Source organism: Plecotus auritus (assembly GCF_963455305.1).
Source record: "Plecotus auritus genome assembly, chromosome: 9".
In the NCBI taxonomy this organism is placed as follows: domain Eukaryota; kingdom Metazoa; phylum Chordata; class Mammalia; order Chiroptera; family Vespertilionidae; genus Plecotus; species Plecotus auritus.
In genome coordinates this window covers 109,203,562-109,230,572 of record NC_137783.1, presented here as the reverse complement: position 1 = coordinate 109,230,572, position 27,011 = coordinate 109,203,562, and the positions used below count along the sequence as shown (strand labels likewise).

Below are 27,011 nucleotides of genomic sequence, written 5' to 3'. Positions count from 1 at the left end.
TCTTTTAAGTTGAGCAATAAAATAGATTACCCCTTAACCTCCCCCCAAACTACTCCATTCCCAGAAGTAAGTTTGGTTATCTGTCAGTTGGCTATTTATCCTTATATGCATTTACACACATATATGTTTTATTTTCTTGTACATCAATATTATATAGTTTATATTGTTCTGAAACTAGGTTTTGTCACATAGTGATATTCCTTTATTTCTTTTTAAGATATATTTTTATTGATTTCAGAGAGAAAGGGAGAAGGAGAGAGAGATAGAAACATCAGTGATGAGAGAGAATCATTGACTGGCTGCCTCTTGCATTTCCCCCACACACACACACTGGGGAATCAAGCCTGCAACTCAAGCATGTACCCTGATCGGGAATTAAACCGTGACCTCCTCATTCATAGGTAGATGCTCAACTATTGAGCCATAGTGATATTTCTTTCTTTCTTTCTTTCTTTCTTTCTTTCTTTCTTTCTTTCTTTCTTTCTTTCTTTTTTAAGTCATTGAGACACAAGCTTGAAAGTCTTTTTTAAAAGTATGTATAGTTTTATTGATTTCAGAGAGGAAGGGAGCGGGAGAGACAGAAACATCAATGATGAAAGAGAATCATTGATTGGCTGCCTCCTGCATGCCCTCTACTGGGGATGGAGCCTGCAACCCAGGCGTGTGCCCTTGACTGGAATCAAACCCATGACCCTTCAGTCCACAGGCCGATGCTCTATCCACTGAGCCAAGCCAGCTAGGGCCATAGTGATATTTCTTTTTTTTTTTTTAAATATATATTTTATTGATTTTTTTTACAGAGAGGAAGGGAGAGGGATAGAGAGCTAGAAACATCGATGAGACAGAAACATCGATCAGCTGCCTCCTGAACACCCCCTACTGGGGATGTGCCTGCAACCAAGGTACATGCCCTTGACCGGAATCGAACCCGGGACCCTTCAGTCCGCAAGCCGACGCTCTATCCACTGAGCCAAACCGGTTTCGGCCCATAGTGATATTTCTTAATGCTCTTTTCATGTGTGTACATACAGTCACATCATTCTTTTTAATCACTACATAATTTTCCATAACCACTTCTCTACTGAGGGCCTGTGGAGCTGTTCTTCATTTATTTTTTCATTATTCCTCATAGTGCTATAACGTGCATTCTTGCATTCAACTCTATGTATATTTGTGCAGGTGTTTTTCTGGAGTAGATAAAAAGGAATGCATTTGCTGGGCCAAAGGGAATCTATATCTTAAATTATGGTGGTTACCATCAACTGCCCTCAAAAAAGAATCCCAGTTCGCATTCCACCTACAGTGTGAGGATGCTAGTTTTCTCACACCCTTCCATACTCTGGGTCTTATTTTTATTGTAAGTAGGAATATTGGAAGTGTGAGTCCTAAAGCAGTAATACAAAAGCAGTAAAAAGAAATCTTTTAAAATTTGTTCTACAACTAGGGAGAGTCACAACCCTGGACATATTTAACACGCGGGTTGGGGAAGGAACGAGCCAGTAAAGGAGGGTATCACCTGAAAGGGAGAGCTTGATTGCTAAAACAAGGTCTCAAAGGAACAGAACTAAACTTGAACTAAAACACACAGGGGAGGCCTACCTTGGGCAAGAAGAGGGTGTCTTTCTTGAGCAGGGAGGGGAAAAGAGAAGGCTGGCCAAGGAAACATACAGCTACAGGATAGCTGAGAGGCAGTTCTGTACAATCTATTTTGGGGGCAATAAGTTAGGAGGGAGGTTGACTGCCGAGAATGAGGAGGAGGTTCTGATTTGACAAAGGTTATAGTAAGCACTGTGGGAAAACGAGAGGCATATCTGAATGAGGAAATATTCTGACTACAGGATGCAAAGCCAGGTTCTCTCCCACATCCCAAGTGAGGGCATAGCAAAGTCAGGTAGTCAGAGTCATCAGGGTTGAGATTTTAGCAGCCTGGTACCAGTGAATTAACAGACCATGGAGCTTGATGAAGAAGAGAGTCAAGAGCAGAGGAAGATGACACATGAAGAAAAAAACCTGTCTCTGGGTTCCTCATCTCAGTGAGGAGTCACCAAGCATCCACCCAGAAACCTGGGCATCATTCTAAATCCCCCCTCTTCAATCTCAATCCATCATCAAGACACATCAGGCCCACAACCTATCTATCTTTTTGGTTCATCCACTTCTCATCTTCTCTGGTCCCTCTGCTCAGCTCCCTGCCTCCCGCGCCCCCCCCACTCCCGAGCTCTATTAATTCCATGAGTATAGGATAGATCTTTGCATCAAAATTGTATTAGTGCTGGAGAAAAGCACAAAATGATCAGACAAGAAATGAATGAAGCTGCCAGGGACTGTGCCACAGGGGAAAGCACTTTGCCATCTATCAGGGAAGGATAGCATGGTTATAAGGAAATGTAGACCTGATATGTTGCTAGATCTTTCTGTATTTTAAAGAGTAACCTAAAATAGTTTAGAATCTCCTGATTTTAAATTCAGGCAAACTATCCAAATTTAGCATAAAACTGTTGAAATGTTTAGGGGTGAAGTGTACTGATGTCTGCAACTTACTTGGAAATGTATCAAAAGGTGCATTGGTGGGTGAATAGAGGGGTGGATAGATATGTGATAAATCAAATATAGCAAAAATGTTCATTGCAGCACTTAAGTAATTCGTATATGAGTGTGCACTGCAAAACTCTTTCAACTTTTCTGTGCACTTGGAAATTTTCATAGTAAAATACAGAGGGAAATATTTTTTATTGAAAAATTATTGTGAACCCATGAGCCACCTCTTTAGTATTTCTTGTTACAAGTTGTAACAGACTTTAAGAAAGTGAAGCCTAGGGGTAAATTAGTTAATAATATACAGGACTTACAATAGCCCTAAGAATATTTAATAAATGTTAGCTATCAGTTGGAACGGATGAAATGAAAACAGTCTGAAAGAGCTGGGGTCCTAAATGAATTTCACAAAAGATTTTCAGTCTATTTTCATTCCAGTGTAGAGTGTAGGGGTCAGGATATTGCGCTTGTTGAACTCTGTTGCTCTGAGTTTATGCTTGTAATTTTCATCTCTGCGCCTCTCGTTATTTTTAAACTACAGTAAGCGTCCCTGCAATTCCCACGTTCTGATTCATCTGCTTCCTTTCCTGTTTCCTTCTGTAGCTGTCTCCATTATTCTTCTTTTTCTGAACGCCTTCCTTAACATAAAAACTACATTTCCCAGGAGCGTCCACAGGCGTCAACGTCGCGCATTTCTTCGTCGTCGCTCCGCGCCCTTTATACCCACTTCCGTCCATGAGCTACTTCCTTTCTTTTCGGCGACGCACGGCGGCAAGATGGCGGTGCAAATTTCCAAGAAGAGGAAGGTGAGGTCCTGGGCTTGGGGCCCTGGGGATTGCAGCGCCGTGGGGGTCAGGGCCTTCTCGAGGTGCCGTCGCGGGACCCGCAGCTCCGTGCCCTGCCCCGGGAAGTGGCTTGAGCTGCGAGGCATCCCCGCGGGCTGCGGATGGCGGTGGATTGAGTGCGGGGCCCGAGCCGGGCGAACGCAGTGTGGCGGGGAATGGGAGACGATTTCTGCGGGTTCCGGGCGGAGAGTAGACATGAACACTGGACTGTTCTCCTGCCCCGGAAAAGGCGCTTGTGAGCATTTCTTGGTCAACAAATAAGATTAGTGAACGTGTGATATTTTGAGAGTGTGAGCCGAGCCGGTCGCTTCAGATCTTAACACCGTGGCTTTGGGAAGGGGTGTCTTGCCTTCTTACTAGTCGTGTCTGGGTGCAGCCTTCTGACCCTAAATACTTCAACTGGACAGGCTGCTGACAGTTTATTACTCCAAGGAAAAGCAGTGGGCTAATGGAGGGAGGGAACCTCGGAAGAACGCTTCCTCGTGTTTCTTTTCACTTTCCCATGGGAAAGGTTATTAAGTCCATTTGTTTTAGAAGTAGGCAGTTGGTCATTTTTTATATACATTATATCCACGTTAAAACGAAATCCACACTTGTGAATTGCATCCTCTGTAAGACAGCTACACCAAGTAAGGCGAGAGAACGTGGCTGGGATGCCTCTGACGGTCCAAGTTGTCCCTGCAGTGCACTAGGCGGCTGAATCCCTCACTTGCGTGGGGTCCCTGCTGTGCTGAATAAATGAGTTGTAAACGTGCATTGTAGAGCAGTTTTTGTTGGACATGCGTACGTGTAAAGGACAGTCTTGAAAACCCTTCAATGAAGAGACGATGACGAGTCTGACTGGAGGTGTTATTGTCCAGTGGCCCCTACTCCGTGCTGTGTTCTGCGGCGCTGTTTTAAGGGCCCTGGGTCAAAGTCACTACCAGAAGATGACCAAGAGGCATTTGTCTGAGAAGGGTTGCTGCATCCCTGTTGGAACAAGGCTAATACGATTGATGATGGGTCATTTGTTGGACGGGTTGAGTTTGGACGAGGGTTGCTTTGGCTGAAAGACCAGGCAGGGAAAAGTGAACCTGCACCCATGTCCTAACTTTTAATTTTATTTTAGTTTGTTGCTGATGGCATCTTCAAAGCTGAACTGAACGAGTTTCTCACTCGGGAGCTGGCTGAAGATGGCTACTCTGGAGTTGAGGTCCGAGTTACACCAAACAGGACAGAAATTATTATTTTGGCCACCAGGTAAAAACTCATTTATGTTGCATAGATGAAGATGGTTTGGTCTGGCCCTAACCGGTTTTGCTCAGTGGCTAGAGCGTCGGCCTGTGGACTGAAAGATCCCAGGTTCGATTCCGGTCAAGGGCATGTACCTTGGTTGCGGGCACATCCCCAGTAGGAGGTGTGCAGGAGGCAGCTGATCCATGTTTCTCATCGATGTTTCTGACTCTCTATCCCTCTCCCTTCCTCTCTGTAAAAAATCAATAAAAATATATTAAAAAAAAAAAAAAAAGAACTGAGACTTTAAGTCAGCCTCATTTAAAAAAAACACACGCTGGTTTGGTCTGGAAGCTTAAGGGGACAACCAGTAAATTTGGCCTTAGGGAATGCAATAATTGTTTTTTGTGAACTGTATTTTTAAATCTAACTAGTTCCTGTCACCCACACTTTATACTTGCTTGTGTCTGATGAATGAGGTTTTACTACTACATAGATGCAAGATTTGAGGTTGCATGTGGAATTTTATGAGAGCTATGAATTGTCACTTTTTGCTTTCCCCAGGACACAGAATGTTCTTGGTGAGAAGGGCCGACGGATCCGGGAATTGACTGCTGTGGTTCAGAAGAGGTTTGGCTTCCCTGAGGGCAGTGTAGAGGTGAGTGATCTGGCTTATGTCGGTGGTTACTGAGGACCTGGAAATGGCTCTTTAGGATGGTACTTCTAAAAACCCTTATCTCACTGAAGACTTCGTTTATTCATGATCATTGAATATTACAAATGGATTGGTATTTTGTTGAAGTTCTCATAGTAAGTAGTAAGCTTAATTTTACAGGCCTGTTCTGTTCAATTCTGGTGCTTAAGGAATTTTACATCCACCTTGAATGGTAATGATACATATGATGGATTGGGTGCCCCCTTGGTCTCCTTGGTATGGCTGTAGGAAGAGCTAGGGATGAGAGGGTAGTAAAGAATGCTTCAATTCATGACACTGAGTGTGTGCTAGGTGTGGGGAGTAGAAGTACTTTAGTACTAAGGGATGCTATAGTAATATATATCGTTTGTTTCTTTCTTAAAGCTTTATGCTGAAAAGGTGGCCACAAGAGGTCTGTGTGCCATTGCCCAGGCAGAGTCTCTGCGTTACAAACTCCTAGGGGGCCTTGCTGTGCGGAGGTGAGTATCCCCTTTTTGTGGATCAGAATATGGTGTGTTTGCCATTTTGTTAATTCGGCAAGTGAACTCTCTACATGGCAGGATATTTCCAATCCATGTCCTTGTTTTGTGTTTTTTTTTTAAAATGTATTTTTATTGATCCGCTGCCTCCTGCATGCCCCCTGCTGGGGATCAAGCCCGCAACCCAGGCATGAGCCCTTGACTGGAATTGAATCTGGAGTCCGTAGGCTATTGCTCTACCCACTGAGCCAAACCGGCTAGGGCTCCATGTCCTTGTTGAACTGGCAGTGTAGCAGGAAAGACTAGTAAAGAAGCAAGTCTTTTTGTGTTTTTTTTTTTTTTTTAATATATTTTTTAATTGATTTCAGAGAGGGAGAGAGAGATAGAAACATCAATGACGAGAGAGAATAATTGATTGGCATGCACACCACCCACTAGGGATCAGTCCAAAATCTAGGCATATGTCCTGACCAGGAATCGAATCGTGACCTCTGGTTCATAGGTTGATGTTCAGCCACTGAGCCACGCTGGCTGGGCAAGAAGCAGATTTTTAAAGGAGTGATCAGTGTTATAATGGAGAACTGTTCTGAATGCCTGGGGAGTAAAACAAAAATAGAACTCGGAGGGAAGGTTAGGCTTCCTGTTGAAGTCATTCAGTTCCATCATGTGTTAATTCTTCTGGGGACTAGAAGGAGATAAGACAGTGCAGTTGGAAGAGAGCTTAAAACCTAGTCATTTGTCTTTGTGAGCTGTACATAGATAGTACTGTGAGGAGTGATGGATTGTAAAGGACATGAGGTGACTGGGCTGGTCCTGCAGCAGAGCCCCAGGAGGTTTTTCAGCAGAGGAAGGATACAAGGGCTGCACTGCCTGCAGGTTGATGTTGGGGTGGGTAGGAAAGGCTATAGGCAAGGGCATGTAGAAGACCTCCACCCTGGTTTGAATGCCAGATCTACCACTTAAAAAAGGGATTCTGAAAAGTTGGGTCCCTGGGCCAGCATCACTGCCATCATCTGAGTACTTGTTTGAAAAGGTTCTGTCTCCACCTAGACCCACTGACTTGGAAAGTGGGAGTGTAGCCCAGCTAGGCTGTCTTAACAAGCCTTCTAGGTGACTTTTGCACGCATTGAAGTTTGACTGGGAAGTCCTGAGACCAGAGCAACTTACTGAATTTCTCAGACCTTTGGGTCTCCTGTCTCTAAATGGGTATCATTATACCACCACCTTTTTTTTGTGAAGTTTAAATGAGATCATGTGAAAGGGTCTGGGGCATGGTGATGGGTCTTGCTCTTTACTAACTCCAATTATTACCTTCCCGGATGTAAACTAATAAGGTGGCGGGCGGGGGGGGGGGGGGGGGAAAGACATGGTATTTTTTAAGGCTTACTGTCAATTATATAGACCTAGATATGCTTTTCCAGTGTGCTAATAGTGAAGGCAGCTAGGATGCTAAACTGACAGGGTACCTAATGAACATGAATTCTGGAGGTTGAGGACTGTTTCAGTAAACCATAGGGGGTCACTTAGTGATTGGGTACTTCTGGGTTCTTACTGATTGCTTGCCTGAGTTGGCAGAGATGGACCAGACTAGAAAGGTTTGCTTCAGAATGATGGGGGTGGTGGGTGTCAACTTGATAATCATGAGATTGGGTGTGGGCCTCGACTTTTTTTTTTTTTTTTTTAATCTTGTGGGTCTCAACTTTGGTTGTACATTAGGATCACCTGGGGTTTCTTTTATTTATTTTTAAACTAGAGGCCCAGTGCACGAAATTTTTGCATGGGCAGGGTCCCTAGGCCTGGCTGGCGATCAGGGCCAATCAGGTTCCCCGCCTCCCCACCGCCTCCTTCCCTTGCTTCCTCAGCACCCGCCCGCCACTGCTGCTGGTCGCCTGCCATGTTCCACGCCGCCCCCTGGTGGTCAGCACACGTCATAGCGAGTGATCGAATTCCCACTCCTGAGGGGACACTTTACATATTAGCCTTTTCTATATATAGATACTTGTTACTGAGCTTTACCACTCCCAGCTCCCCAGATTGCCAACTTAATTCACCTGGCATAGGGCCTAGGCGCAGGGTGCGGGGTGTGGGGTGGTGTTCCTTTCAAGCAGTGGTTCTCAACCTTTCTAATGCCACGACCCTTTAATACAGTTCCTCATGTTGCGGTGACCCCCAACCTTAAAATTATTTTCGTTGCTACTTCATAACTGTAATTTTGCTACTGTTAATGAATCGTAATGTAAATATCTGTGTTTTCCGATGGTCTTAGGCTCTACAGCAGCGGTTCTCAGCCTGTGGGTTGCAACCTGTGGGTCGCCTAAGACCATCCGAAAACACAGATATTTACATTACGATTCATTAACAGTAGCAAAATTACAGTTATGAAGTAGCAACGAAAATAATTTTATGGTTGGGGGTCACCGCAACATGAAGAACTGTATTAAAGGGTCGCGGCATTAGAAAGGTTGAGAACCACTGCTTGAAAGGGACATTGACAACAGGAAAGACTAGTAAGTCTTATATGTTTTTTAAACATGGGGTGGGATTGGGTGATTCTATCTTTGGTGATAACACAAATGGATATCTGTCTCTTGTTTTCCCATAGGGCCTGCTATGGTGTGCTTCGGTTCATCATGGAGAGTGGGGCCAAAGGCTGTGAGGTTGTGGTGTCGGGGAAACTCCGAGGACAGAGGGCTAAATCCATGAAGTTTGTTGATGGTCTGATGATCCACAGTGGGGACCCTGTTAACTACTATGTTGACACTGCCGTGCGCCATGTGCTGCTCAGGCAAGGTGAGCAGTCGGTACCTCTTGGGGCAAAGGGTCTTAGTGAATAGATGTGGTTTTCCATGCACACCTCAGCGTTTAGAGAATTCATTTTCAGAGTAGCAGAGCTTATTGATTAGCTGCACTGAATTGGAAGGAGTGAATTGTTGAGATCAGTCAGATCCAAGAGTTGGTTTGTCCTTGTCTCAGCCACCTGTGTACCCTTCAGTGATGACACGATGACGAGTCAGAAAGGTCACATCCTGCTCTTGGTCCTTGTCAGTGCCATGTTCTGTGGCACTGCATAGGTTCCTTTTGCAAAAGTGTCCTATTCATTGGTTGATTAGAGGCATTTGTCTGAGAAGGGACCAGAACCAGGGATACTTGAGTAACTTACTGTTCTCTTCCTCTGCCCTGTCCTATTTTGTGTGGTGGACGGTGATACCACAGGCAGGTCCTAACCATGGTCCTATCCTTTAGGTGTGCTGGGCATCAAAGTGAAGATCATGCTTCCTTGGGACCCAAGTGGTAAGATAGGTCCTAAGAAGCCCCTGCCTGACCATGTGAGCATTGTGGAACCCAAAGATGAGATACTGCCCACCACGCCCATCTCAGAACAGAAAGGTGGAAAGCCAGAGCCGCCTGCCATGCCCCAGCCAGTACCCACAGCATAACAGGTATGTCTCTGGCAGCCTCTTGGGCGGAATAGGACCCTGTTCCTTTGTCTCCCTAGTACTAGTTTTGCACACTGTGGTAAGCATTTGGTGAATAATAATTGGAGTGCACTTAATTTACATGGAAGAATGCTGGTTAAAGCCAGAGACCCTTTTAATTTTAACCCAGGATTCTTTTGGGAGGGGTGTTTGGAGTTGGTCTCTTAAATTCCTGATTACTACAATGTTTGAAATGGGAATTTCCCTCTATTGCCCTTATTTACTCAAAAATTTCAAGGCACTCTTGCTAGTAATTAGCTGTTATCCTTCAGCAATTCCCTTAAAAAGAACACCGGGTTTTTTTTCCTAAAAGTTTTTGTGTTTATTAGTCTTCATGCAAACCCTCAGTGGGAGTGTATACCCATTTGGTAAATGAAAGAACCCGATACTCAGGTGAAATTTCTGTTCTTACTGTTGTGCTTTATTTGGTTTTAGGGTCTCCTTGGCAGCTGGATCTGGAGTCTGGATGTTGCTTTATAAAGACCTTTAATAAAATCTTTTTAAAAGATGCATGGCCTGACTTAGACTGTACATCCAGTATTCAGAGGGTCATGTCACCTCATCAAAGCATTACTTGGTTGGTTTTTAGGGCTGCTTGGCTCACGATGCTTCTGTGCTTTCACTGAAATCCTCTTGGTTTTGACTGTACTTGTGAGACAAGGGCCAGAACAGGAGGACCCAAGCAGAGCTAACCAGAGAGATATCCTGTTGGGGGTAGTGACACTGAGGTCTGACAGCACCTTGATTAACTCATCTGTTAGGGTTAGGTTTAGAAGAGGGATAATTAAGACTATTTTTTTCCTAGTGCATAAGGAAATCTACATTGCACATAGAAAATAAATATATTGGTCATTATATTTTGGGTTATACTAGGCTCTGGGTGTTGTGCTTCACATACTTTTTAATTTAATCCTCAACATCTCTAAAGTGTAACTGGAATTTGTGCCAGTGATGAAGAACCTGAAGCACAGGTGTAAGAATATTTAAAATTGTCTCCTGTTTTATCATATTTTGAAGTGTTTTCTATTGCTATTTATTTACAAGTAATTGGTGCTCTTGTTACACTTAGGTGAAACTAATGAGGGACAGACAGACTTGATAATTCTACAAGACTCATGATAACTAGATTGATTTATCACAGAACGGGGAATTTCCTTCCTGTTGACAACTGACCTGGGCCTGGAAGGCCAAGTCCAGTAGCCACACCATCCTGGCTGTGAAATAACCTGGCTCCACAAGCCGCCTAGTTTGGTTGTCTTTCCGACTAGACCAGTGGTCGGCAAACCGCGGCTGTGGTTTGCTGCTCTGTTGCCTAATGAGTTTGCTGACCACTAGACTAGACTATAAGTTGCACATGTACAGACAACTGCACGTTATGGTTATACTGCTTGGCACATGGTAAGGGCCTAATGTTTGAGTGAATTAATGAATTACGTTAGAGGAGTGTACTGACAAATGTATCTTTGGGCCTCCCCTCACTTTTTAAAAGAACCTTGGATGTTTATATTGACTTTGTCTAGACTAATATCTTACCGGTTTTGTCAATATTGATGGAGTTGAGACCACATCTCAATAGAGATATTCCCCTTTATAAGGCTTGATCTCTTGTGTGTAAAGTTATTGGCATTTTGCAGTTTTACTGGAAATGTTACTATTTGAATTGAGCTAAACTGCTTCCATTTCTGTACTTCTGGATTTGTGTAATTTGGTTTTGAGGGTTTTTTTTTTTTAGAGAACTTAGTTAACTAATGTGAGCATCCAAAGGTCTGGGGGCTGGCAACAGGTTCTCACAATCCTGGTCGTCACCTAGGATCTTAGCATCTAGTATTGACACAGTCAGTCACAGGTCTTTGTATATTAGATTAGGTGATCTGGCTCGGTTGGTGCATCATCCTATGCACCGGAGGGTAAGGGTGTGTGCGGGAGGCAATGATCAGTGTTTCTTCCTTACACTGATGTCCCCCTTTCTCTAAAAATCAATAGTAAAAAATAAAGTTTTCTGCAAATCTCAAGTCTACTAAAATTGGAAATTAAGTCTGTAACGTTCAGTAGTGCTGTTAACTTACCACCAGGTGGCGCTATGACAAATGTGCACCCAAGTAGCAGCTTGGGAAGGGAAAAATAAACTTATTGAAGAACAGCTGCTCCTTGACTTAAGTGTTATATCCAGATTAACCCATAAATTGAAAATACCGTAGGTCAAAAATGCCTTTAGTGAACCTAGCTACCAAATATAAGCCTAGCTTACTTTAAAATGTGCTCAGAAACTTTATTTTATAGTTGGGCAGTTACCGTCAGTTTTCATCTCAAGAGTAATTACCTTCCTCTTCTCACTCAAAGCAGGAGATACAGGTGGGCATTTTGTAGACATGATGGAATGCAAAAACACTATCCCAAACACCCTGGCAACACAGTACACTGTAGAGTATCAGTTGTTTACCCTTGGGATTTTGGGACTGACTGGGAGCTGTGGCCCACTGACACTGCCCAGCATCATGAGAGACTATTGTACTACATCTCGCTAGCCTTTCTACTGAATGGGAATCACCTCTGCACCATTATTAAGTTGAAAAATCGTAAGTTGAACATTGTCAGTTGGGAGTGTCTGTGCTGATGTGCAGAAAAGTATGTAAATTATTAGTATTTAAGTGTGCAGCTTGAATTGTTAAACACCCCTGTATAGCCGTTACTTGAGATCAAGAAAGGAAGGGATTTTTTTTAAACCTTTCATTTCAGAAAACCCTAGGAGATGAATGTAGAGCTTAGGTGAACACTGAATAATCATAGCTCACCAAGAGATACAGACTTCCCCGAGGATAATCACTAACCTCCCCCAATTTTTCTCAGTAAATGGTTTTTCACCTATCTTTTTTTAAAAAAAATATTTTATTGATTTCAGAGAGGGAGAGAGAGAAACATCAATGATGAGAGAATCGTTGATTGGCTGCCTCCTGCACGCTCCCTACTGGGGATGGAGCCCACAACCCAGGCAGTGCCCTTGATCAGAATTGAACCTGGGACCCTTCAGTCCACAGGTGACACTATCCCAAAAGACTGATGAGTTAGCTTGTGGTCATTAAGGATATGTGGCAGCTGATGACAAGAGCTGAGAGCCTATTGATGAATCAGGCAAGGAAAGAACACCTACTAAAGTCTGAGAACTTGGGAGTAGGTCCAAAGGGCAGACAAAGATTGGGAACCAGCAGATAGCTCTGGAGAACCAGGAAAAGGATACAAACTGGTGGGGCCAGAGGGAAACAAGGATTTTTTGACGTGAGGTGGGGTGGGTTGGGTTTTACCTCCCGACAGAATCTGGGCTTGCAAAGGCTGCTGGAACCCACAGAGTGATAACCCAGGGGTGGGGGAGGCGGGTCCTGCTCCTCCCAGCTATGATCTCACTCCCAAGGGGAGGTCCAAGAAATCGGCCACAGTCCCAGCTCACCACCTCAACTCCTGGCTGGGAAGTTAGGCAAAGGCTATGTGGAAGTCAGCCAGGGTGTAGTAGACTGAAGGATGTCCTTTGCAGAGCATTGTACAAGGTACATTTGAGAAGCTGGGCTTTGCAATTAGAAATAGAAATCTGGGTTCAAATTCTGACACCAACACTGATTCCCTGACACTTTGGACCTTTCTGGTTTTGGTTATCTCACAGGGCTGCTGTGGCCGTTAAAGGAGATCTAAATGCCAATACATGTCTCTTCTAGTATTTATCTTCTAATATATTATTTCTGTTTGGAGATTTATTAACAGGTAAGAGCCGAGGCCTTCAAGCCAGACTTTGGATTCAAAGATTGTTTTTCTATTACCTTAGGGACATCTGATTTTTGATGTTATTTAATCTATGAAACCACTTCCGTATTTTTTTACTAAAGTTACATTTATAGCTTGATAAGCAGCATGACCATGGTGAGAAGATAATTATGTGCCCTGAGCCTGCTGTGAATATGTCATTTAAACTTCCCAACATCCCTGTAATGGGCACATTCCATTACCTCACTTTACAGCGATTTTAATTTATGCAATACATCTTAGGGGAATGTGTGATTTCTCTTAGGCTTGGAAAAACATTTGGGTATCTCAAGATCCCCACTTCTGATTTGAGAATAAGTAACAAGGCCATAGGTTGGGAAGAACTTACCAGATCCCATACCCTCACATTTATAAATAAGATGGGAGTCCCCCAGTAGCTCTGAAGCTGAAATGAAACCATTGAGCCTCTGCTGCTCAGTCCTGTATTGCATCATTTCACCTAGCCAGGTGCAGCTGGGCCTTTCTCCACTGAGTGGGGTGGGGTGGACTGCTGTGACCTGTTCATCCTGCCCTCACTGGTGGACCATCAACTGCCCCGTGACCGTCACAAGTATTAGCACAACTCTGAATATACTGAAAACCATTGAATTATACTTTTCAAATGGATGGATTATATCAATAAAGTCATGTGTATATGCATAAATACATATGAATTAAAACAGCAAACAATTCCAAATTTTCCTTGTTTTGAAGGTACAAATCCCCAAAATGAGCAAAATTCCTTGATTGCAATGAAGTAGTTCTCATCAGCTGCTATGTGACTAGAACATATTCATGTAACTGATTCCAGATTTCAGATACATCTCTAATAGGCTCTAGCTTACTGCTTTTGTTTTTTCTGGGTTTTTTTGCACTTGTCAACATGCAATATTTTTGATGGCTCATAATTTAAGAAAGGACAGCCAGCCATGTTCCTTGCTTTTAAAACATTTTTAAAAACTTAATTATAAATACATATTTTTTATTGATTTCAGAGAAGAAGGGAGAGAGAGAGAGGAATATCAATGATGAGAATCATTGATCGGCTGCCTCCTGCACGCTCCCTCACTGGGGATCGAGCCTGCAACCCAGGCATGTGCCCTTGACCAGAATCGAACCCAGGACCTTTCAGTCTGCAGGCCGACACTATCCACTGAGCCAGACAGGGCAAAACATTTTTATTTTTAGATTTATAAAGATCAATTAGAATAACCAAGTCAGTGAATTTTTATTTATTTTTTAACATTTTTTATTGATTTCAGAGGGAGGGAGAGGGTGAGAGAAACATCAATGATGAGAGAGAATCATTGATCGGCTGCTTCCTGCACGCCCCCACTAGGGATGGAGCCCATAACCCAGGCATGTGCTCTGACCAGGAATTGAACCTTGACCTCCTGGCTCATAGGTCGATGCTCAACCAGTGAGCCACACCAGCTGGGCACCAATGAATATATTTTTAAAAAATTTTTATAGCATGTTTCCCTTCAATCACATACACAACTATCTTCAGTGTATTCCCACTTATGAACTGTAACAAACAGTATGAAGTAAATTTGGGTGCATAAGCATCATAAAAGATGAAAGAATATTGCTACACCACCTTTAAGCAAAACAGGATGGTCCAGTTTTTGTCATAAAAATTCTGTGTGATGAAATCCTGTTGAACGACTTCACTAAATAATGCCTTATGGCTTAAAATACCATAGTTCCTTTCAATTTTTAGAAATATATTGTTCATTCGCCAATTCTTGAGTTGAGAAAATTCATCTAGGAAAGATTTTGCTTATGTGACCAATTTCTTTTCCTTAAGAGACTACAGTCCAGCAATGTGCCTCTGCATTCTTTTCTAATTTGTGTAATAAGTGTGAAATGTTCTGTCAACTTTCTTGTCATTATGGGTGGGAAATGAAAAATCCTGAGTTTATTTTTTTTAATATATTTTTTATTTCAGAGAGGAAGGGAAAAGGAGAGATAGAAACATCAATGTGAGAGAATTATTGATTGGCTGTCTCCTGCATGCCCCCTATTGGGGATGGAGCCTGTAGCCCCGGTATGTGCCCTTGACTGGAATCGAACCTGGGACCCTTCAGTCTGCAGGCCAATACTCTATCTGCTGAGCCAAACCAGCTAGTGCCTGAATTCTTAATTGATGTCTCTAGATTTCTTTGGTATCTTCTTAAAAGATGACAACCAATACTTTGGGCAATGTAATATGGAAACTGAATGATGATGTAATAGTGATTTATTTCATTGCATCTCCAGGGGTCCTCAAACTTTTTAAACAGGGGGCCAGTTCACTGTCCCTCAGACCGTTGGAGGGCCGGACTATAGTTTAAAGAAAAAAACTATGAACAAATTCCTATGCACACTGCGGGCCCGGGACGAGTCGGCTGCTAAGCAGGACAGGCAGCGGCACCCGGCGGGCCGGATAAATGTCCTCGGTGGGCCGCATGTGGCCCGTGGGCCGTAGTTTGAGGACGCCTGTTTTAGGCAGTACCATAATTCTTCCATTTTTTTACCATCTTAGTCTTGTTTGACATAGTTGGGAATAATTGATGAGTAATACGATAATTTCTATTATGAAATAAAGTTTCTTGAGATACAGAAAAATAAGTTCACCAAGATCTCATAATGTATTTTAGATTTATGCAAGAATCCAACTATTCCATATGATGACTGTAAAAGTGAATGAGTTTTATCCTAGTTTTTTAAAAAGTAAATTTCTCCATTGTTCCTTGGAAGCCCACTAAGAAAGAACAGTCATAAAATACTAATCCTTACAAATAATTAGAACTGCTTGGAAAGAAAACTAAAAACTGAATTTGGCTGCAGTGGCTTCTGATGGTATACCAGAGTTAAGTCTTTGTTCTGGCACACTGCACGCCAAGGGGCCATGCTCAGGGTTCATGCTCTGATCTTGTCTGGCTGCAGGGGGGTGATGGGGGTGGGGAAGCAGTGAATTAGGAGCCAGGGAGACATTCCACAGAAGGACTAGTTAGACTGAGAGACCAAAATATTAGGTGTAACTAGTAGTCCTAAGAAATTAGGGCATATGGGATGTCACCTTTTGCTTGTGTTCCTGTGAGCTTCACTCACTAGGGACATGAATAATGTCTCCCTTCATTCAAGGAGGCCCCTAAGGACGAACAAAATTCTATCAGGATGGGATTTTCCTCAGTGGAAATGATGTATCTCCTACTTCTAAACAACTGCTGTACTTCATTCATATGTGCAACACCCATATTCTCAGATTAGCAGAGCCTGGATGTGGCTGCATGGAGAGAGCAGGTTTTGGAGATAGCTGGATGCAGGTTGGAATCTTGGCTCTGCCACCCCTTACCAGCTCAGTGACTTTAGTAAGCAAGTCACTTACAACTGAGTCTTTCCTCATTTGTAAACGTGGTGGGGTAGGCAATAGTACCAACTCATAGGCATTGTGAGGTAGAAAACAACAAAAACTTAGATTTAATGTAGTCAATGGGAGGCCTTGTTCTGGGCACTGGGGGACACAGATGAAACTGACACCTTTTCTGCCTCAAAGGGCATCCCTTGGGTGTGTCGGGAGACAAAGGCCTGGCCATACGTCAGGTGATAGAACTGGGGCAGATAGGGACAGAAGGAGTGGTAAACTCTGGGGGTGGAGGGTATCAGGTCTGCCCAAGCAGACAGCAGGAAGGGGCATCAGTACTTGCATGAAAGGGCATAGGGAACGTAAACGGTCATTGTGGGGGAAGTGGTGCAGTCTGCTTGGCATACTGGAAGTGCCCAGCCCAGGTGAGGGAGAGCTTGCACTGGATTTGCCCCTATCATTTCCAATTGGGCATTTGACGGGATAGGCAAATCATACAGTGCTTTCTTTGTCCTGGATGTTATCCCTGGGGTGGGGGCAGGCAGGCTCTGAGGAACTGGGCCTCCCCCTATTCCCCCCTTCCCCTCTGCCATTATCAGCTGTGTCCAGATGGTCACAGGCTCCCTAATCAGGGATAATCAGAAGATAGGAGCTCAGCTGTGACCTGGGCCTTTGTGCTGGGCTGTAAAGGGCCAGCCTCAGCTGGGAAGATCTCCCAGACAGGGCCCTGGGGCTTTGAAAGATGGGAGGGGCGTGGGGCTGGCCCTGTGCTGAAGGACTTGCAGGAGCCTGTGATAGATTTTTAAAAGGCAATCTGGGTGCAAATGAGGGGAGCCCCAGATGGGGTCTGGCTAGGTCCTCCGTCCTCTGGGCCTTAGAAACAGGCACAGAACCTGCACCACGAGGCCTCTGCCTCACAGATTCCCTTTGCGGCATCTTTCATTCCCTCTCTCACCACCCCTTCCTATCCAGCAGTTCTATGTTGCTTTTTCTAGAGCCCCAGGCTAACCCAGGGGCTTAGTCACATCAGGGGTTTGTGCCTCTGTTGATGCTTGGGATGTTGGAGGTCCAGATGCAGCCTGGCTGGGTTCTCAAAGGCTTGTAGCTCTGGCACCCATCACCCAGCTGCAAGCCTCGGACCCCAAGGCCATTTGGGTTTCTGTTTTTGTTTCAGTTTCTTTGATGGGTGGACCACCTCGTCCCTGGCTTCTAGCAGTGAGCCTGGATTGCAGTCCTGTTTTTAAGGCCTTTATCCCACAGAGCCTGAGCCCCAAAGCTTCTGCCTTCCTTGGGGTTTTACCATTCTGTTGTTTCTGATCCTTGGACATGTTTGCTTACTTATACACCCATGTCTTTGTCTTTTTAGTAGTCTGGGCTCTAATTCTGTCTATCTCTGCCAGGTGTTTTGAGTTTGAGAGGGTGGTTTAGAAAGGGGGGGCTATCCTGACCAGAAATGTCTCATTGATTCTGAAGCTTCATGAAATACAGATATTAATAATTAGCTCACTAAAAGTTAAAAGTGTTGATAATCTCAAGTTGAAGGACAGTGATTACCTCAGAGGACTATGGGAAGGGAATGGGTTTGGGAATAGACACCAGAGCCTACAAAGGCATTTCTAACATTCTATTCCTTTTTTTGTTTTTATATTGACTAAAAAAATTTTTAATCCAACCTGTCACCTTTTGGTGTATGGGACGACGTTCCAACCAACTGAGCCACATGAGCCGGGGCTGTAACATATATTTCTTAAGCTGGGTGGTAGGATGGAAGAAGTTGTGTTATTATTAAACTGCGCAAAAATATATGTTCTTTTATGCATGGAATATTTCATAATATTTTAAATTATGTCCACACTGCTATTATGAAAGTAAATGAAGTAACATATGTAGGTGCTTTGTAAAGAGTCAAAACAAGGAGCAGATACTTCTCCAGGCAAAGCAGGCATGAGCTGGAACACAGACCCAACCTTTGGATGACGTTTTATTTCTAGAAGAAAGGGGGCAATAAGTTAAGGGGCTATTTACATGGAGGTTCCATGAGGAAAGCAGAGCGGTGAGCCTGAGTTCTCCCTTCTTTCTCTGCCTCCTGGCTCAGGTTGTCCAAGTCTGAGTCACCTGCCCAGGCTCTGGACAATGGTGACGCAGCCGTGGGAACTGGTGCAGCGCTGCAGGGACGGCTGGGCCTCCACCTGCCCACTGCTGGGGTCAAAGGTGAAGACCCTGTCGGTGCTTTCCCCGTGATCATCCCGCCCACCAGTGATGTGGACCTTCCCATCACACACAGTCACGCCACAGCTCTCCTGGGTGTACAAATGGAAAGACAATCAGCTCTGGGGTCCAGTCTGGGGCTCACTTTGTCCCTAGCTGACCAGACCAGACAACAAAACCTTGACCCACAGAATGTGAGCAAGCAATGTGGATGTTAGACCAGAAATTGGATGGAAGGCAGAAAGCTCTGGCTTGACCCTTACTAAATGAATATTGGACAAGTCACAACCTCTCTGGGCCTCCGTTTCCTTATCTGCAAAGTCAGAAGAACAATCGTACCTTCACTAGGCTCCCTTAACAGTTAATGGGGTTAAGCATGTAAAGTATTTTACATAGTGCCTAAAACACAGTAAGCATTCCAGTGACAATAATAATTAACACCATCACTATCTTAGGATCTCAAACTTAGAGAAGCCAGAAGTCTCAGGATCTTAGGATCACTAAAGGTCATAACTGGCAGGTACTACCAGTGTAACCACATCCCTACATAGTCTCTGGAGTTTCAGGAGGTGACAAAAGGTGGGAGAGGCCAGAGCATCCATCCACGGCCTGGGCCTCCCTTCTCTGATATCACTGGGGCAGGGGAACTTAGCAAGTTCTTTCTCCATGCTCTCCCCTCCCATCTCTTCAGTAGGCTACCAGCTAGTGGCCTTCAGTACAGGAGAGAGTGCAAGGTCATTTAGACCAAATTTCCCATCCAATGCTACAACACTTGGGACTGGGGTTCCAGGCTCATTTGTGAAATGCAAGGCTGATTCTCATTGTGAGGGCAAAGCTAGAGAACCATGTAGAACCATCTAGCATGGAATCAGACACAAGACTCACTATCTCTAAGATCCAGACCCTTAGAAATGGGTCTTTCCTCTCCTCAATGGAACCAGTGTCAGGGCCATGTCTAGGACCCTCCACTTACCACGGGGCTGGGGAGGACAGCTGCCTCCCCCCAGACATCTGTACCAGGGTTGTAGGTGAAGATTTTGCTCATGAGGCCCCCCACCACATAGATGGTGTCCTCGAGGGAGACAGCCTCAAGACATCGCTGTGAGAAGGGTGCTCGTGACTGCAGGCTCCACCTGTCCTCCTTGGGGTCAAAGCACTGCACCTGAAAGGCAGGAGGTTTGGCAGTGGTGAAGCTTTACCCCCCAACTGCCGTGCTGCCCATGCACTCCCACTTCTCTCCGTCAGGGGGACTCCTTCAGCACAATATTTGCCTCAGCTAGTGTCCGGGAGGGTAGAGAAAACCCATTATCTCTGCCCTCAAGTCTAGTTCCACCTTCTTTCTCCTACCCCTGGACTCCCTGTGTTGAAAACATCTTCATCTTTCAAGGTCCAAGGAGAGGTCTCCATTCCAGGACATGGAGATGCCGTCTGCATTAGTGCTATAGAAGTCCAGAGCAGGTCCCCCATGGAGATGTGTTCCTGGCTGCATACACTGTCAGTCAATCCTCATCCCTCTTCCTGCTGCTATGAGGCCATGACAAGATTCCAGCTGGGGTGTTTTGCAGCTCATTACTACAGCTGTCCACATGCCTCCCAGTCCTACAGGTGTTTTAAGACACCTTTCACAATTTCTGAGGGCTCATACTTGTAGCTGCCTGATCACCTTTACTCCATTTCAGTTGTTTCTTTGGAGACCCCCAGAGTGGCCTAAAACAAGTCAGTGCTGCATGAGAGGGTACTGGGTACTAAATGGGCAGTTTAGCCAGTCCCAGGAAGGTGTGCTGAGGAAATGGGGTCAGGGGATAAGGAAAGGCAGTGATCCCAGTTTGGGAAATTTCAAATCCCAGACCACAAGCCTGTGAGGCCATCTGGGGAAGGAGAGAGCTGCCATTATGAAGATTAATTTTTATTCACAAAAAACTAAATTAGTTTAGTAGACTATAGCTCACCCACCCAGTGGCCTATTATACAGTTACTGAAGTGATGGCTTAGACGAGTTGCTAAGCATGTGGAAAGTGCATTCTGCTTTTTATTCTTCAAGAGTGTGAAATTTTACTAACAGTAAGAACGCACCAGCCAATGTGGCTTAGTGGTTGAGCGCTGATTCATAAACCAAGAGGTCACCAGTTCAGTTCCTAGTTGGGGTACATGCCAGGGTTGCAGGCTCGATTCCCAGTCAGGTGCGTGCAAGAGACAGCCAATTGATGATTCTCTCATCAATGTTTCTATCTATCCCTCTCCCTGTCTAAAGTCAGTAATTTAAAAAACAAAAATGAAAAAAAAAAACACCCACCAACAGTAAGAAGGCAAAACTAAAACAGAAAATCAAAAGTCAATTTAGAGGAAGCCTGGAGGCAATACACCATAATATTAATAGTAGTTACTACTACTACTATTAGGTGGGGGAATTATGGGTGATTTTTTTCCTGTTTCCGGTTTTCTAAATTTTCAATAATGAGTGTATTATATTTTTGAGAATGGCGCAAAAACTTCTTTTTTAAAGATATGTTTTTATTGGTTTCATAGAGAGATCCAGGGAGAGGGAGATAGAAACATCAATGATGAGAGAGAACCATCAATTTGCTGCCTCCTGCATGCTCCCCACTGGGGATGGAGCCCACAATCCAGGCATGTGGCCTGATTGGGAATTGAACTGCGATCTCCTGGCTCATAGGCTGATGCTCAGCCACTGAGCCACATCAGACAAGCTGGCAGAAAAACATTTTAATTAATCCCACTCTCGCCCTCACTTAATTTTTTAAAATCCTCACCCAAGGATATATTTGTTTTAGAGAGATAGGGAGATAGAAACCTTGATCTTGTTCCTTCTGTACGTGCCCAGACCAGGAATCGAACCTGCGACCTTTTTGGTGTGTGGGAGGACCCTCCAACTAACTGAGACACCTGGCCGACCACCCTCACTTAATTTTTTAATCTATAAAACCATATGGCACCAAGCAGCCCAAACATTCAGGCCTCACTGTGCTGCTGACCCAGTGTGTGAACTCAAACAAAGCTTACTCCTCAGGGCAGTTGATGGGATTAAGAAAATGGATGAGGGCCGGAAAGTGCCAACTCAACACCAACACATAGCAGGCCTCCAGTATCCTGTCCACGCCCACCTTGTCTGTGCTGATGTTGTCTTGCCTGGCACCCCCAATCACGTAGAGCCGGCCAGCACAGGGCACCACCGCTGCTGAGCTCACGGCCTCCAGGAGTGGCTCCGCAGACTCCCACGTGTTGGAGAAGGGGTCGTAGCGCTCCACGCTGCTCAGGCGCTGCAGTCCATCAAAGCCACCCACCACGAACAGCTATGTGTGAGGACAAGGGGGTTCCCCCATTGGAGTCAGGGCTAGCTCCGGCTATATGCCAGAAGCTATCCCACCCCAGCAAAGGGGCCAGGGTGAATCCCCAGTGACTGAACCTCGTGTAGCAGGTTTCCTCTCACTCACTGGGGATAATGAGATCCATCTCTAGAATGGGTACTAAATGTAGAATTGATCTGTAAAATACTTGACACCAAGCTAATGCTTAAATAATAGCTGGTAAGTAAGGGTTTACTGCCTTAAATCAGTGGTTGGCAAACTCATTAGTTAACAGAGCAGCAAACCGCGTCTCACGAGCTGCATGTGGCTCACGAGCCGCAGTTTGCCGACCACTATCTTAAATGATTCTAAGAAGCACATTTATTTGCATTTCTGAGTTGGAGATGTAGCTTACAAAGATAACTGGCAGTGTGTGTGTGTGTGTGTGTGTTGCTCTTAAGTGGTAGAGTCAAGATTCAAAACTAGGCTATTGGCCCCAGAGCCCACACCCTACACCCTAGGCTATAGTATTACAGTAATTACTGTTAGCATTAGTATTTTGATGTGACTTTGGGCAAGTCCCTTCCTTTTTTGAGACTTCAGAGCCCTTACAGAGAGAGAGGGTCTTAGAGAGGGCCTTCTCTAAGGACATCTATAGATATACTAGAGGCCCAGTGCATGAAAATTCATGCACTGGAGGGGGGTGTCCCTCAGCCCAGGCTGCCCCCTCTCTCAGTCTGGGAGCCCTCAGAGGTAGGAGGTGACCCAGCAATCAGGGGAAGATGACGCCCCCATCACACCTCTGCTGCTGCCATTGCTGGCAGCACAAGCCTTGGGCGGCCCTGGTTACCTGAGCCTCGGGCAGCCACCATCCCAGGCTTGCCTGCGCCTCGGACCGGCCTGGGCGGCTATGGGGGCTGAGGGGGCTGGGGGACTCCAGAGGCAGGCGTGCGGAGCGGCTCGACCCGCCTGGGGGCGGGCCCGGCTGTGCCGAATGCCTGCCATCCCGGCAGGGCTGAGGGGACTGGGCGCCACTATCTTGTGGCTATGGGCACCACCATCTTTGAGAGAGTGACGGTCAGCATATTCCCTCATTGGCTGTGGGCTCCGCCATCTTTGTGAGGGTGTGACGGTCAATTAGCATCTTTATTAGATAGGATACCCTGGGCCCCAGGAGCAGCAGCTGCTGCATGTCCCTACCTGTCCGTGCAAGACCACCATCTTGTGCCTCCACCTGCCCTTGTGCAATGAGGCCACCTTGATCCAAGTGTGCAGATGGGAGCTAAACATCCACACATCATGGCTGTTGATGTGGCCTCCTGGGGAGAGAGAAGCAACTATTTCTCCCAGATCCAAAGGAAGAGTTAAGGGTAGATGTCAAGAAGGACTTTCTCCTGAGCTGGTGTGACCCAGGCAGTGTGCTTTGAATGAGTGGTGGCAAAGTCTGAGTTAGGACAACAGGCATAGACTTTGGAGGGGAGAGGCCTGAGAGATTCAGGGAGAAGGAACTAATCTTCACTCGGTACACTGTGGTGGTGTGCCAGGCTCTGTGCTCAGGGAAGCAAAGGGGAGCACTTTAGAACTCTACGGAAGGTAAGAGTACAAAAGGTACCCAAGTTCAAGAATCAGGAATACACTGGGGCAGAGAAAGCAGAGCCACCTACACTGGGAAGGGGAGGGGTAGAGGGTGACCCAGGGTTTCTGTCTCACTTCTGCCTTCACCTGCCTGACTTCATGTCTGTTTCATCCCTCCATGAGGTGTTGGGATTACAGGTAGGAAACTCAGATGATGCTAAGAGGCCAGGAATGCCTTGCTGAAAATCACAGGCCTTTCACTGCCAGAGCACTGACCCAAACCAGAGCTTCCAGCCCCCAAGCCCCACATGGGTATTAGTGAAGGACACAGCACACTCCATGGGGCCAGGCACTGAGAGTGCAGGCTGTGGACCTTTCCTCCCTGGCCTCCATGGGGTTCCTGACCAGGGACTCACCGCTTAGGAGTAGCTTCCCCAGGGACAATTCTGACTGCACCCCCTCAGCCTGAGCCACACCTCTGTTTTGTAGCCCTTGTCTCTCTATTTCCAGTGGCCTTGGATAAGCTGTCCAGTGATAAAGTGTGGACTAGATGGTGTCTGAGGCTTTCGCCTCATTTTCTGCTCCTTATCCTTCCCAGCCACCCATAGTTCCTACAACATCAAGTGCAGTCTACCTAGGCCTGGAGTCATCACCTACAATGGCTTCCCCTCCTCTCCCAGATACACTCAACCTGCACTTCAGAGCCCTGAGTACTGGGGGTTCCCTTCTGCACGTTCCTGCCTTTATGCCGTTGCCTGTGCTGTTTCCTCCAAATCGGGCCAGATTCCCTGAGTAGGATTCCAGCGCATTTGGGGTCTCTGAGAGTTCCCATCAAATTCAGCCTGGTCATAAAGGGAAGTCCATTTTCCTCTCTCCAGGGTACATCAGGGTAGCAGGGACTGTGTTTTATTCTTTGAGTCTCTAGGGCCTGAATCTCAGGAAAGGCATGGTCTGTTGGTATCAAAGCTCCTCCTAGCTTTGTCAATTTTGTGACCACAGGGAAATTCTTAACCTCTCTGAGCCTGTTTTCTCATCTGTGAAATGGGACTGTAGAGAGAATTAATTAATGTAAGCCTCTTAACATAATGCCTGGCACATAGTAGCTAATAAAAAGAAGTGATTAATATGAGTTGAAGCTGACTTTACTGAATAAAGGGTAGAGTCACATCAGGGATTGGCTGTGCAGGACTACATACCATTTCAGCCAATAACTAGGTTATCAGGAAAAATCCCACCCCAATCTCCTGGTTGGTGGGAAAAACAAAGGGGCAGTGCTCAGGAGCCATGAGCCAATCCTGTGGGGCTCCCAGTGCGGCCCCGCTCTCACCTGAGACATAGATGTCATTTCGGAGAGTACAGGCAGCAAACTCTGAGCGCATGTAGCCAGGCAGGCTGGGCAGTGGGATCCAGCGCTGGCTTTCTGGGTGGTAGGCGTCGGCGAAGGGCAACCTCATAAGTCCCTTGCGGCCACAACCGCCAATGACCACAATCACTTCAGCTAGGTCCATGAATCTGGCATGGGGAAAAGCTCAATATTCATTGATCCGTGCCCAAGTTTCAGCCCTCTCACCCTCTCACTGACCACACTGTAGAGGAGTCCTGCCCTTCCTCGTCCTTCTGTCCCTCTCCTAATCCCCGTGTCACTTCCAACCTTCCCTCTGGCTATTGATGGGGACAAGGGTCACTAATCCTTATCCCATTCCACTGACTCTAAGTTACAGAAAAAGAATCTTTACAAAGCCTTTAACCTTACTTAGAAAAATCACATGGTTTAATCTTTATGACGGTTCTAGCAGGCAGGGATTATTACTCCTTTTACAGAGGAGGAAACTGAGGCTAAACACTTAGGCTTGCCAGTAAGCAAAAGAGCTGGAATTTAAGCCCAGGTCTGTCTGATGCTAACCCATTCTCCTTACCCTTTCTGGCCTCCACTCCCTAATCCTGCTGCCTCCCTCCTATAACATCTCCTAAACCCATACCTTAATCACTGAACCAGGCTATATACCCTTTCAGCAAAGCGTTTTCCCCTCCCACTGACCCCTCAGACTACGGACCCTCCAGAATTCCCAAACTCTTTAACCATCAGTTTCCTACCTAACTCCTATGACCAATATTGAGCATCTTTGTACCAGGCCCTGTGCTTAGTGTTGGAAATACCTGGTACAGTGGTAAGAGAGTGGACTTCCGTGTCTTCTATTTTGGACTACTCCACCCGTCTCCTGGCCTGGTGTTCCAGGCCCTGCCTGTTTATATACCTTACTAGTTTGAGCTCCCAGAGTGTTTAGGGTGTTTTCAAATCACTCTTGAGTCCCAGGGACCCAGCACAAGACTTGCACAAAGGGAGCACTCAAAATTATAGATAGATGGGCAAGAGAAAAAGTACATTGGGTGTGAGACCCCTGCATCTCCCCATTGGCTAACTCTTCAAGGGCAGAATGCCCCACACAGCCCATGGAACGTTTGTTGAATGAATGAGTGAATTTCATGCAAGAGGCATGATTGAGGATGAATTAAAGAATGACGAAGGAATGAGTGAGTGATTGAATGTTGGGGCGGGGGGGCATGTTACCTCCGTGGCCGCGTACGCAGCCCACCGGCCTCTCGGCCCAGGATGAAGCAGGCACGGGCCTCGAGTAGCAGTGGGCGGCACTCGCAGCAGGCCCGCAGCAGCTCGTCAGCCTCCACCTTCTCCAGGAAGTAGTCGGGTGCCAGCAGGGGCAGGCGCACGTGTTCCAGCAGGCTCCGCAGTTGCTGGCGTCGGGCTGGCGCGTCGTGACGCACCCAGCGCATGGCCGCCTCGAACACGGCCTCCTCACGCGCCACGCCCAGCGTTGGGTCCGCCAACAGCGCGGCCACCTCCTCGGGCGCCAGCTCCAGGAAGTCGGCATGGCGCACCACTTCTGTGAAGTCCTGGCGCAGCACGCGGCCGCAGCGCTCCGCCAGGGAGGGCAGCGAGAAGGCGGCCACGTGGCGCAGCGCCAGGCTGTTGGCGGCGCGGAGGCTGCCCTCGAGGAAGCGTGTGCAGGCCTCGCGCAGGCCCGCCACGCCCAGCCGTTCGGCCCGCTCCAGCACGGCGGCCGCCTCGTCCTCGGCGCGCAGCTGCACGCCTGAACTGAACAAGTAGTCGAGCACCGCGGCCAGAGCTGCTGCCGCCCTGGTCCGCCCTGTGCCCGGCATCTCGGGCACCACGGCCTGACCAAGCTCTGGCTGCCCGGCTGCGAACAGGCTGCGGAAGTAGGCGCTGCCCGCGCTAAGCGCAGCTCGGTGGCACGGGAAGTCGTGGCCGCCAGCGCGCGGCACCACGTCGGTGAGGGTGCCGCTCCAAAGGTAGGCGTTGAGGGTCTGCAGGACGTGCTGCGCCTGGCAAGACCCTGAGCAGGGCGCCTCAGCGCCTGGCTCTGACTCCTCCAGCAAGGGGCCATCTAGCATCCTCCTGGGTAGGGTACAACACAAATAGCATCGGAAAATCCACCTGGCTGGGGCGAAATAGAGGGCAGGAGGCCCCTCATCACAGGTAGGCATGAAAGTAAGTAGTGTGCTTTCT

The 27,011-nt window shown here is 46.4% G+C and overlaps 2 protein-coding genes across 3 annotated transcripts in view; one reads left to right on the top strand and one right to left on the bottom strand.

Annotated features, from left to right (window-relative positions):
- The first annotated feature begins 3,263 nt into the window (after positions 1-3,263).
- The window catches only part of RPS3 (ribosomal protein S3), a 36,698-nt gene continuing 12,950 nt past the window's right edge, over positions 3,264-27,011 (top strand). The window contains exons 1-7 of one of the 2 annotated variants that reach the window (XM_080642744.1): positions 3,264-3,341; positions 4,489-4,619; positions 5,157-5,250; positions 5,671-5,765; positions 8,368-8,555; positions 9,009-9,205; positions 9,677-9,761. In XM_080642744.1, the coding sequence (XP_080498870.1) occupies positions 3,312-3,341; positions 4,489-4,619; positions 5,157-5,250; positions 5,671-5,765; positions 8,368-8,555; positions 9,009-9,202 (732 nt within the window). In that variant the 5' untranslated portion in view covers positions 3,264-3,311 and the 3' untranslated portion in view covers positions 9,203-9,205; positions 9,677-9,761. Of the gene's footprint in view, positions 3,342-4,488; positions 4,620-5,156; positions 5,251-5,670; positions 5,766-8,367; positions 8,556-9,008; positions 9,206-9,676; positions 9,762-27,011 lie in introns of those variants that run through there. The other variant, XM_080642745.1, reaches the window with a different exon arrangement.
- KLHL35 (kelch like family member 35) lies at positions 18,491-26,911 on the bottom strand (the record flags this gene model as incomplete). The annotated part of the gene is made up of 6 exons (XM_080641343.1): positions 26,037-26,911; positions 24,795-24,979; positions 23,093-23,211; positions 21,710-21,898; positions 19,561-19,749; positions 18,491-18,679 (listed from the first exon to the last, which is right to left on the bottom strand). Exons 1-6 carry the CDS (start codon positions 26,894-26,896, stop codon positions 18,491-18,493), a joined length of 1,731 nt encoding a protein of 576 aa, XP_080497469.1. The 5' UTR covers positions 26,897-26,911.